Source organism: Octopus bimaculoides, chromosome 27, assembly GCF_046866305.1.
Source record: "Octopus bimaculoides isolate indiv1 chromosome 27, ASM4686630v1, whole genome shotgun sequence".
Classification (NCBI taxonomy): domain Eukaryota; kingdom Metazoa; phylum Mollusca; class Cephalopoda; order Octopoda; family Octopodidae; genus Octopus; species Octopus bimaculoides.
The window spans coordinates 2,051,333-2,063,832 of record NC_142954.1 but is presented as its reverse complement, the minus strand read 5'-3'; the positions used below and the strand labels follow the sequence as shown (position 1 = coordinate 2,063,832).

The 12,500-nt window shown below is 39.5% G+C and overlaps 1 protein-coding gene across 2 annotated transcripts in view; it reads left to right on the top strand.

The window, feature by feature from the left end:
* The window catches only part of LOC106880309 (protein henna), a 19,138-nt gene extending 6,848 nt beyond the window's left edge, over positions 1 to 12,290 (top strand). The window contains exons 1-11 of one of the 2 annotated variants that reach the window (XM_089343614.1): positions 1,482 to 1,669; positions 5,244 to 5,381; positions 5,532 to 5,718; positions 6,020 to 6,108; positions 7,198 to 7,265; positions 7,868 to 7,918; positions 8,458 to 8,603; positions 9,260 to 9,395; positions 10,034 to 10,160; positions 10,666 to 10,761; positions 11,098 to 12,290. In XM_089343614.1, coding sequence (XP_089199740.1) covers positions 1,649 to 1,669; positions 5,244 to 5,381; positions 5,532 to 5,718; positions 6,020 to 6,108; positions 7,198 to 7,265; positions 7,868 to 7,918; positions 8,458 to 8,603; positions 9,260 to 9,395; positions 10,034 to 10,160; positions 10,666 to 10,761; positions 11,098 to 11,235 — 1,197 coding nt within the window. In that variant the 5' untranslated portion in view covers positions 1,482 to 1,648 and the 3' untranslated portion in view covers positions 11,236 to 12,290. Of the gene's footprint in view, positions 1 to 1,481; positions 1,670 to 5,243; positions 5,382 to 5,531; positions 5,719 to 6,019; positions 6,109 to 7,197; positions 7,266 to 7,867; positions 7,919 to 8,457; positions 8,604 to 9,259; positions 9,396 to 10,033; positions 10,161 to 10,665; positions 10,762 to 11,097 lie in introns of those variants that run through there. The other variant, XM_089343613.1, reaches the window with a different exon arrangement.
* The last annotated feature ends 210 nt before the right edge of the window (positions 12,291 to 12,500 follow it).

The following is a 12,500-nucleotide window of genomic DNA, read 5'->3' as shown; positions in this document are numbered from 1 at the left end:
GCAAACAGGTTTCGCTGATATTTCTTATCTTGTATCTTTTATTTGTCTTCAGTCATTAGACTGCGGCCATGCTGGGGCACCACCGCCTTCAAGAACTTTTAGTCGAATGAATCAATGAATCGATTCCACTACTTACTTTTTTTTTTTTTTTTTTTGGTATTTATTCTATCAGTCAAGAAAGGTCTTCGATAAAATTTGGGATTTTGCGGAGGGCGCCTCAATAAGGTAAATAACAATGGTTTCAAATTTTGCCAGAAGGACAGCCATTTTGGAGAAGGGGGATATGTCGATTACATCGCCCCCAGTCTTCAACTGGTACTTATTTTATTCTTTTCTACTCTAGGTACAAGGCCCGAAATTTGTGGGCAGGGGGCCAGTCGATTTAATCGACTCCAGCACGCAACTGGTACTTAAATTATCGACTCCGAAAGGATAAAAGGTCAAAGTCGACCTCGGCGGTATTTTGAACTCAGAACGTAAAGACAGACGAAATACCGCTAAGCACTTCGCCCGGCCTGCTAACGTTTCTTATTTCTTTACAGCCCACAAGGGGCTACACACAGAGGGGACAAACAAGGACAGACAGACGGATTAAGTCGATTACATCGACTCCAGTGCGTAACTGGTACTTAATTTATCGACCCCGAAAGGATGAAAGGCAAAGTCGACCTCGGCAGAATTCGAACTCAGAACGTAACGGCAGACGAAATGCCGCTAAGCATTTCGCCCGGTGTGCTAACGTTTCTGCCAGCTCACAGCCTTCAATAATGTTATGCAATTAATACTAACGTGAATTCTTTAATACGGTAACAACTCATAAATAAAGTAAAATATTCGCGGTGGTGGCGGTGCTGGTTTCTGATGATGACGGTGGCGGTGGTCGAGTTGGCGGTGATGGCGGCTATGGAGGCGGCGGCGGCGGCGGTGGAGGTTGTCACCGTCGTCGTTGTTGTCGTCATGATGGTGTAGTAGGAAATTTGGGTTAATGCTAGGGTTATGTGTAAAGGGAAAAGAAGAAAGAAAAAACAGAACCTAATGCAACAGAGGGGCGGGCTAGGGTTTATGTGTTTATCTCTTCTTCTTCATCGCAAATAAATAAATAAATAAACGAACAAATAAATAACTAAATACTGCCGATATTATCTTATTTCGCATTATTTGTTATTATCTTTCTCACTAAATATTTTCCTTTATTTTGTTATGTTTTACATTACCTTTTTCTGTTGTTCTTTTTAATCTAAAATGGCGGACGTTGAATCTGCGCTCTGATTTCTTTTTTCTTTTTTTTTTTCTGTTTATGTCTTATTTTATCATTTCCCGAGAAGGAGGAGTTCTCATTAGAACCAATCGACTTTGAATAAATGATGTCTTTAGAGGGGGTGGGGCGGGGTCCCATGTCAGATTAACCAATCATGTGACAGCAACAAAAAACTATAATGCATACGTGAAGGTTTTAAGGACTTCATCTTGTCATCCTCGTAGTCTTCATCGTCGTTATTGTTCTTATTGTTGTGGATATTGTTTATATCTTCGAACTATTTACAAGAGTTGAAAAATCAAAGAACCCTTTCTGTGTAGCAAGAACTTACAGTTCTACTAGCGTTAAACCGTCTTCGAATTTTATTAATTTTTAAAGAATTCAAAGAAAATGAACGGAACCGTTTCAAATGTAAGTGTGTATCTTTCCTTTCGTGTCATAATGGTATTATTTCATTACAAACATATTGTAAACATATTGAATGTGTGTGTGTGTGTATTTGTGTACGTGTTTATGGGTGCATACGTGTTTATGTGTGAGTGTGTAAAGTTGTTTGTATTGGGTTGACTGGGACTTCGAATTTCGTGTCTTGTGGCATGTCCGACTAGATGTGTTTTTGATTTATCCATAAGGGTCGTCGAAACCGATTGTTCCAGTCGGCACGATATAGCATGATAACTGTAACTCTGCTAAAAATTTTGCCCTTGAGGCAAAAATTTGAGATAATAATAATAATAATTATTATTATTATAATTAACGAGGTGAGCTGGCAGAATCGTTAGCAAGCTGGCCGAAATGCTTAGCGGTGTTTCGCCCGTCGCTACGTTCTGAGTTCAAATTCCGTGGAGGTCGACTTTGCCTTTCATCCTTTCGAGGTCGATGAATTAAGTACCAGTTACGCACTGAAGTTGATGTGATCGACTATCCCCCTCCCCTCAAATTCCCGGCCTTGTGCCTATAGTAGAAAGGATTATTATTATGATGAAGGTGGAGAGCTGGCTGAATCGTTAGCACGCCGGGCAAAATGCTTAGCGGTATTTCCTTAAAATAATACCAGTTGCCCACTGGGGATCGTTGTAATCAACTTCGCCTCTCCCCCGAAATTTCTGGCCTTGTGCCAAAATTTGAAACCAATATAGAGAATTTTCTAGTCAACTCCCTAACACTTCCACAAACCCTGCTCTTACCCAAAATCTTACTTAATTTTACTGTGTTTGCTTCCCAACCACATGGTTTCGGGTTCAGTCCCGCTGTGTGGCACTTTGGGCAAGTGTATCCTACTATAGCCTCAGGCCGAGAGGATTTGGTAGGTGAAAACTGAAAAAAGCCCGTCGTATATATAATTGTGTGTGTGTGTGTGTGTGTGTGTCCACCACCGCTTGACAACCGGTGCTGGTGTGTTTATGTCTCCGTAACTTAACAGTTCGGCAAAAGAACCAATAGAAGATGTACCAGGCTTTAAAAAAAAATAAGTACTGGGGTCGATTCATTCGACTAAAACCTTTTCGAGGCGGTGCTCCAGCATGGCCGCAATCTAATAACTGAAACAAGTACAAGACCTCTACATCTACGTCTTCAAACTTAGTCTCTTCCTCTGTTTGTCTGTCTGTCTCTCTCTCTCTCTCTCTCTCTCTCTCCCTCTTTCTCTCTCTCTCTCACACATATGCACATACACGCACACATACCCGTTCACTTTTACTAGCATTCATCTACCCACATCTGTTCATCTGAATTCCTCTCTATCTTTCCTGCTATGCCATTGCCACCCCACCCACTTCCCACCCCTTTTCCCCTAATTCCACCCCCCCCCGTGCATCCGCCATCCCTTTCCCTTCTTCTCTTCCCTCGTTCAACCACCCGGCCATTATTTAATGTCAATCCCAAATTCTTCTGCTACTTGAAATCTTGAGATTTTTACCATCGAGTAGATATGAAGAGCTCTGGACTGTTGGACAGAATTAAATTTTTAGAAACAGATTTGTCATTTTCGTTTAATTGCTGAGTTGTTCACACCAGTCACACCACATTCCTTACACACGCACGCACATACATACGCACACATACAAACAAAGACAAATACACACACAAATATACACTCGATTACACTAATACATATATATAGACACACATTAAGGTGACGAGCTGGTAGAATCGTTAGCACGTTGGACAAAATTTCTTAGCGGCGTTTCGTCCGTCTTTACGTTCTGAGTTCAAATTCCGCCGGGGTTGACTTTGTTTTTCATCTTTTTGAGGTCGATAAAATAAGTAGCGGTCGATCTTATCGATTAGCCCCTCCCCCAAATTTCAGGCCTTGTGCCCATAGTAGAAAGCAATATATAGATACGCACACACATTCATTCATTCATTCGGTTCTCATTGTGCTTTGTGGTACTTGAGGCAACAACAAGATCATTTCATCTTCTAATACCGAGAGCGTCCTTGACAGCTTGTTCCATTGTTAACCTTCTGCTTTTAACATCTTTTGCTATTGTTCTCCGCTACGTTTCCTTTGGTCGGCCACGTCTTTTACTTCGTGGAACCCATTGCAAAACGATCCTGACAAATGCGTTCGGTTTATAGCGACAAACTCGATCCAGCCATTTCCATCTCCTTGCTTCAATAGTTTTCCTTATTAGTTTCACGTTAGCCTTGGTGTGTAGTTGGCTAGTCGAGATCATATTCGGCCAGTAGAACCTTCAAAATATTTCGTAAACATTTATTTTGAAACACCTCCAATTTCTTTTCACCACAAATGCACAGTTCGTTATACTAACATAAATGCACGCACATACATGATCACATACAGATATCCAATTGTTTATACTGATATGTAAATGCATACACACACATATGTTCACATATACGTACACACACACACGTGTACATTAACATATACACACGTTCATTCCTACACAAATGCACAATTTGTTATACTAATTTACAAGGCGGCGAGCTGGCAGAAACGTTAGTACGCCGGTCAAAATGCTTAGCGACATCTCGTCTGGTTTTACGTTCTGACTTCAAATTCCGCCAAGGTCGACTTTGCTTTTCATCCTTTTGGGGTCAATAAATTAAGTACCAGTTACGCACTGGTGTCGATGAAATCGACTTTATCCCTTTGTCTGTCCTCTCTATGTTTAGCCCCCTTGTGGGCAATAAAGAAATAAGAAACGTTAGCACGCCGGTCAAAATGCTTAGTCTGGTTTCACATTCTGCGTTCAAATTCCGCCGTGGTCGACTTTGCTTTTCATCCTTTCGGGGCCGATAGAATAAATACCAGTTGAGCACTGGGGTAGGTGTAATCGACTTAGCCTCCACCCTACACTCCACCATCTTCGAAATTGCCGGCCTTGTGCCAAAATTTAAAATCACTGTATAAACACAAATACATACATTTAGATATATTGGTACCCTCAAGTATTTGGGGATTTGTGAGTCTTTTTAAAAGGGCTCCAGGTCCATTCGGGATTTTGTAATTGCTGATGATGAGGAAGACCGCATTGTTGATGATGATGATGATGAGGAGGAGGAGGAGGAGGAGGAGGAGGAGGAGGAAGGGAAAGCGTTAGAAGAAGATGATGATGGAGTGTGATGATGTGATGGTGGTAGTGGTGGTGGTAGTTGTGGTGGTGGTGATGATGGAGGAGGATGAAGGGTGGTGGTGGTGGTGGTGTTGATGATGGAGATGGGGGTTGTGGTGGTGGTCATGGTGGTGATGATGATGGAGGTTGGTGGTGATGATGATGGAGGTTGGTGGTGATGATGATGATGGTGGTGGTGGTGGTGATGATGATGATGGAAACAGTGGTTGTGGTGGTGGTCATGGTGGTGATGATGACGGAGGGTGATGGTGGTAGTGGTGGTGGTAGTTGTAACGCTTCTGGGAATGGGATGTTGTTGATAACGCTAATAACCATGTTGCGAATGCCAGTCTACATCTCCTTTCTCTACAATTTACCTTTTTCTTTTTTACCATTATAAACAGGGAGAGAAAAGGAACCCAGAGTTGAAGACCCACCACAGTTACATCGAAGAATTTTCGGATTTGGATTCTTCCGTCAGCATCTACTTCACCCTACCTGAGAAAGTTGGTGCCCTGGCCGAAGCTTTGGGAATATTCCAGGTAAGTTCTCAATTTCAACGAAACAAAAATGCTGGCACTCCGTCGGTTACGACGACGTGGGTTCGATTTGATCCGATCATCTGAACAGCCAGCTCGTGAAATATACTAATTTCTTTGTTGTTCTTTCTGTTGCAATTTTTTTTTTTACAGAATCACAAAGTCTCGCTTGATCACATTGAGTCTCGCCCATCACGAGAAGATAACAAAAGCTATGATTTCTATGTGTCTTGCTCCAACAATGGAGACGAACTTAAAGAAGCCATCAAAGCTCTGAAACAGAAGAGTACATCTTTTCAGATTCTTACAAGGCAAGCTGAACATGGGGACAAAGCAGAAAGTTAGTTGTCCATTTTATTGTTTGTCGTTATTATTTTGTTCTTTTTCATTAATTTTATTGATTTTGTTATTTAAAAAAATAAAATCGTTTTCATTGCACTCAAGTCACTGTAGGTCTATCGTATGCGCGTATACATAAATACATACATACATATATATATGTATGTACGTGTGTATGATCGGATCCCAGCAGCAAGAGCTTCACATTAAAAAAAAAAACAAATGATATTTGCTACATCAACACTTGGTACTATTTGTGTAGGAACCAAACCAAACCCTGTGTTGTATATTTTATATTTTAGTTCCCTGGTTTCCACGTAAAATTTGCGATTTGGACAAATTTGCCAACATGATACTCAGCTACGGCTCAGAATTGGACGCCGATCATCCAGTAAGCAATTCTATTTCATAATTTCCCCCAACAAGAAACCCTCTACATGAGCGCCCAATCAGCTATTTCTAATCGATTGAACGAACATGTAGATGACCCTTGATTCTCATCATGATTCATTGTATCGGAAACATGGTACACTTTAAACTGAAAAGGCTTTATTCATGTAACACAGAACTCCTATTGGTTTATATTACAACGAAACAGCCCTCTGTTGTCGTTGTGTCTTACTTCCCCTTTACTTTATCTATACATGCCGAGCCATACACAAGTATGTATTTGTTTTTGCATTTCAAATTTACGCATGCTGGACAAATCGTTAACATGTCGGATGCTTAGGGCCATTTTTTCCGAATCTTTAAGTTCTAAGTTCAAATACTACCAAGGTCGACCTTTCGTACTTTAATGGTTGTTAAAATAAGCATCAATTGAATAGGGAAGATCAATGTAATCGACTTCCCCCTCAAAATTGATGGACTTGTACCAAAATTAGAAAAAATTATTGTTAATAAAATTGTTATAATATAGGTTTCTCATCAGTTCCCCATGGTCGTTCTTGTTTACCCCCACTTTTCGATGACTAACTTACAACCCGCAAGCAGCCGATCCTTAGGAAAATGCATAAATTTTGCTCTCTTGGCTCTTGGGCTTACATCGGATTGCTGTTTGAGTTGGAACATTTCACCAGCGTTCATTATTTTTAAATGTGAAGATATATTCTTGTTTAAGTATACCATTGGTTTAGCAATCAGGACAGTCCTTCTGCGTGTATTAATTTCTTCGTCTATTCACTTAGGCTTACATTATTAAAGGAGTTTTTTAGTAATATTTGTCTGTAGCCAGGCCACAAAGCCAAGCTAATTCGACATCCAAGAATCTATTGTGTGCCACAACTTTACCAACCGGTTGCTTTCCAATCAATGAACCAAATTTTCTTTTATGTTACAGTTATATCAGCTGTAACACGTTCTATGATACATCTGTTTCATTCGTTCTGCGTTACAGCTGCCATTCTGTTTCTGTCACATCTGTAACATTTTTTTTTTCTCTTTTGTTCTTCGTTACAACTTTACTTAACAAATTTTCTAGGGATTTACAGACCCTGTGTACCGAGCCAGGCGGAAAGAGTTTGCTGATATCGCTTACAACTATCGTCAGTAAGTATAAACTATGAATACATTAAAACCAAAACGTAAATTTTCAACCAACCAAACTGACGATAAGGTTTCGATTCTCAGTCAAAGCCACTTGATTTTAATGGTTTATTTCGCATCTGCTGGGCAATAGTTTGGTTGCTAAAATGCTTTCAGCAAGCCAGTTTCTGAGTAATTGTATTTCTGATGTCAAGAATGAAAAGGGATAGTTTGTAGCATTCGGACTGGACAAATACCGCAAAGTGCATCTTTATTCGAAAGCACTGGTTTAACGATTATGTGTGTGTGTGTGTGTGTGTGTGTGTGTGTGTATTATATTATATTTGGCACGGGCGTGGCTGCGTGGTAAGAAGCTTGCTTCCCAACCACATGGTTCCGGGTTCAGTCCCACTGCGTGGAATCTTGAGCAAGTGTCTTCTGCTTTAGTTTCGAACCGACTCCTTGTGTGTGGATTTGGTAGACAGAAACGGAAAATAACCCATCGACTATGTATATGTGTGTGTGTGTGTGTGTGTGTGTACGTATGCATGTATGTATGCTGCACGTACGTACATACATACCTTCAGACACGCACAATGATTTGTTTTGTTTCTTTTTTCTTTTAGTGGCCAACCTATTCCAAGAATTAAATACACAGATCTCGAGATCGAGACCTGGTAAGTATTGTGTGTGTGTGCGTGTGTAATGTGCGCGAGCGCCAGCGCATGCAAACGTAAGACGATGTTGAGTCCTAAAATTCATTTTTACATAAACATCTAACCCTTAAATAAGCTGGGAAAACAAATAAACAATTTATTCAACATAGATGATTTATTTACATATTGTGTTTGTACGAGGAGGTGTTGAAAAGTTCCTGGCTTTGGGCTAAAGAAAATAGAGGAGGATCAGTTAATTATGATTCTATTCAACATATTCCTCTCTCAGATTCACACACTTATTGCAGCGGTCCTTCAGTTTTTCTATGCCCAGTAAAGGAACTAGGAAGGTTGGGCCGCCAACCAGGTCTTTCGAGATACTCGTAAAGGCAGGAACCTTTCAGTACCCTCCTCGTAATCATGGCCCCTTTCCAAAACTGTATTACAGGAGGGCGGTATAGCTGTGTCCGAGATTATCATTATAATTGTTTGTGTTTTAAATGGAAGCAAATAATTTTATAGAAGCTAAAATACGAATTCCGATACTTTGTTTTTGAAAGGAGAACCATCTTCAGGGAACTCACAAATCTATATTCGACGCATGCGTGTAAACAATTTCGTCACATTTTCCCATTGCTTATGGACAATTGCGGCTATAATGAAAACAATATTCCACAGTTGGAAGATGTCTCCAAATTTCTTCAAGGTATTCTTCAATTCTTTCAAATCAATTGTGATCTGTATCGATTAACACAGTCAAATTACTGAAACAAATAAAAGAAAAGAATGTGTGGACATGTATCTATGTATGTATCTATGTGGTGCAATATCAGCGCCGAGCAGTGTTTAGGCCTAAGCGAACTTTAGGTTAGTTACAAAATGTTTGTGACTGACAAATTTCGACTTCTAAAGGCAAATTCACTACAGTTAACATTGCGAAAATATTCTCTCTTACGGTAAAAAGGTTAAAAACACTGCATCTGTCCGGTGCTGCCCCTTGTCAGATTCCTAGACATGTGTCTAGCTCTTTAGCCGTTATCAATGGGAAATACCGAAGAGAGGCAACTCTGGGCAGACTTAAAGCCGTAGCTTTAACTAAAACGCAATCAACAGTATTGACTGCCTTACACCATTAGACAAGTATGTATGTATATGATGTAAAATATATATTAGGTTTAAAGCAGAAGAATTGTGGCCGTTTGAATGCCATTTGGCATATGAATATAAAATATTTCACTTAAACCAAATCAATCTAACCAACAATCTATTGTAAAATACCTATCTTGAAAACGAAACGAAACGAAAGATTTAGCCATTCCTAATCATTTTATATCATATTATATGTTATCTACTATATAACAGATTGTACTGGATTTCGTTTGCGTCCCGTTGCCGGTTTATTGTCCTCGCGAGATTTTCTGGCAGGTTTAGCTTTCCGAGTATTTCATTCCACACAATATATTAGGCATCCATCTAAACCACACTATACGCCCGAACCGTAAGTAATTTCTTTCTAGCTATGCTAAAATATTCGTTCAATTATTGTATTTCATATTCCATTTTGAGCAGGATTGAACCATTGAGCGTTTTTTTCCTTACGAGTTTCCAACGGCATCTGTATTGAAGATGTTAAGAATGATTTTATGTGTGTGTGTGTGTGTGTGTGTGTGCGCGCATGCGTGTGTTAATTTGCTCTATTCAAGGGAAGCAACTTACAAGAAATATCAGGCATGAGCTTTTACCCACAGTTGTGGTGTGCGAATTATAGAAAATTTACCACTCAGTGTGAATTGGATAGCCATACGTGTCATTTCATCAGCAATATTCAGCCGGTGAAACTAACAGTAGCAATTAATATGGCCATTCGTATTGTACAAATACACATGTCTATAAATCTCTCACGCGCTGAAATTTTCACTAAGTCATAAATTTTTCATAAGTAAGACTTAAAGCACAAACATAAAACGTCATCTCTCGTACTTATTCCATTAAATACATAACAGCCCCGTTGAACAGATATTATTTTTATTCAAGAAGATTATAAAGGAAAATCGAACACGAATATTAGATAGAAGGTATTGAATAATCATTTTCGCCTTTCATGATTATTTTACTTTCTTTTTTTTTTTTTTCCAGAGACGTATGTCACGAACTTTTGGGTCACGTTCCTTTGTTTGCAGACCCAGCATTTGCACAATTTTCCCAAGAGATTGGTTTAGCCAGTCTTGGGGCGCCTGATGAATACGTACAAAAACTTGCAACCGTAAGTAAAGTAGAACCACAATATTTTGTAGCACTTTTTGGTATGTTCTTTCCAGATAAAAATGCAGATAAAAATTTGCGGTTGTTGTTTCATATTGTGCTGACCGTCGGGAGATATATATATATATATATATATATATATATATATATATATATATATATATACTATTGGTCTCTTTGGTCCCCTTTGCCGAGCCTCTAAGTTACAGGAACGTAAACACACCGGTTGTCAAGGGATGGTAAGGAACAAACACACGCACACGCACGCACACACACACACACACACACATATATATATATTGAATAGTGTTTGGTTTAAAAAGACTCATATTGGTGCAGTAAGGGACTCACATGGAAAATAATAGAGTAGAAGAGAGAAGCATCTCTACAAGCCACGTCTCGATCTCCTTTCAACGAGCTACTTTTAGAAATGGCAATTCTATTCATTTCCACTAAACTATTTTTATTCTACATCTCCATATATTTATATATCCTTTCCAATTTAGTGTTACTGGTTTACCGTTGAATTTGGCCTGTGTCGCGAGGACGGCGACTTAAAAGCTTATGGTGCCGGACTTCTTTCATCGTTTGGTGAGTTACAGGTAAATATAATTAATTCTGTTAATTACTTTCATCATTAACAATTAATGACGATGTCTCTTTGTGGTCACTGGACCTGTTAGAAATAGCAGAAAATATCCCTCGTATCCCGCTCAACCATCTTCAAACAATTTCATGTACTCCTAGGTAATCTTTCTTAAGAATGACAAAAGAATAGACGTGACGGTTATATATATATATATATATATATATATATATATATATATATATATATATACCATTCACAGTCATTGGGCAGTGGCCACCCTTAAATTCTAGTCGCAATATATATAAAAAATATATATTATCTACTCTCCATTTGTTTTTATTTATTGCAGTACTGTCTTAGCAGCGAACCGGAAATTCGGCCATTTGATCCACCGAAGACTGCGTTACAGACTTATCCAATCACAAACTATCAGCCAATATATTACGTTGCAGACAGTTTCCAAGATGCTAAATGCAAGATAAGGTAATTTTTTTTTACGAGGCATCATATTGCTTGGATGACGTCACTAAGCTTCTTTTATTTTTTGTTTTTCCTCCGGGATAACTGCGACTTGTCTGCAAAATGTCCCTCGCGAGATGGGGGTAGGTGTTGCAGCGAGTGACACTAGCTATACTCCGCGACAACACTTTTGCGATCGTGTCTGCGAGGCGTAGCTTAACACCCCGTTTGTTCGGTGGGGAGAGGTACAACCCGTTACTTCCTTCATCCGCCCCTTTCTGCAGTTTAATTCTCCCCGCCCCACCCCGTTTTATATCTTTCTTCGTTTCTTTGGTGCGGTAGTTTTGTGGGGAAGGGGTCTCGATAATTTGATCTTTTATTTTTTTTAACGCTTTCTTTTTCTTTTTTTTTCTTTCTGTAAAAATGTAATCCGTAAGATTTATGGAAAATAAAATGATTTGATAATCCTAATTTTAGTCTGCGAAATTGTTAGCGCGTCGGACAAAATGCTTGGCAGGATTTCTTCCTGTAAGGCGGCGAGCTGGCAGAATCGTTAGCACGCCGGGCGAAATGCTTAGCGGTATTTCGTCTGCCACTACGTTCTGATTTCAAATTCCGCCGAGGTCGACTTTGCCTTTCATCCTTTCGGGGTCGATAAATAAAGTACCAGTTACGCACTGGGGTCGATGTAATCGACTTAATCCCTTTGTCTATCCTTGCTTGTCTCCTCTATGTTTAGCCCCTTGTGGGCAATAAAGAAATAAGGATTTCTTCCAGTTATAAGTTCCAATCCCGCCCATATAACACTCTGCCGTTTTTCCTTTCTGGCCAATGGAATAAAGAACGCGTCAAGTACAGGGGCCGATGTAATTGACTTGCCCCGATGTAATGTTATGCGTACTTCAAGGTTTGTGCTTGGGCATCTGTCATGTGTGAATAGACAATATTTGCATATCGCCTGAGGAAACACAACTAGATCTCATAATGCAGGGAAGCGGTTGCCTTAATCAAGTACCTGCACACCTGGAGAACTACGGTGCGTGGAAAGAATTGTAGAGATTAAAAAACAAATGTCCAACTGTACTCCGTCTTGCTGACTTCAATTTTTTCAATTATTTATATATATATAGAGCAATACATAAGCCAAACCCAAAACAGTCTATGTCAAAGGATGGCTCTGCACAGATCCCAGATCAAAATTCCGATAAACAGAAAAATAGTATTCAGCGAACACATCGACATTTGCGCCAATAACAAATAACCCAGCTTCAGAATTTCCCCCCTCAACAACCT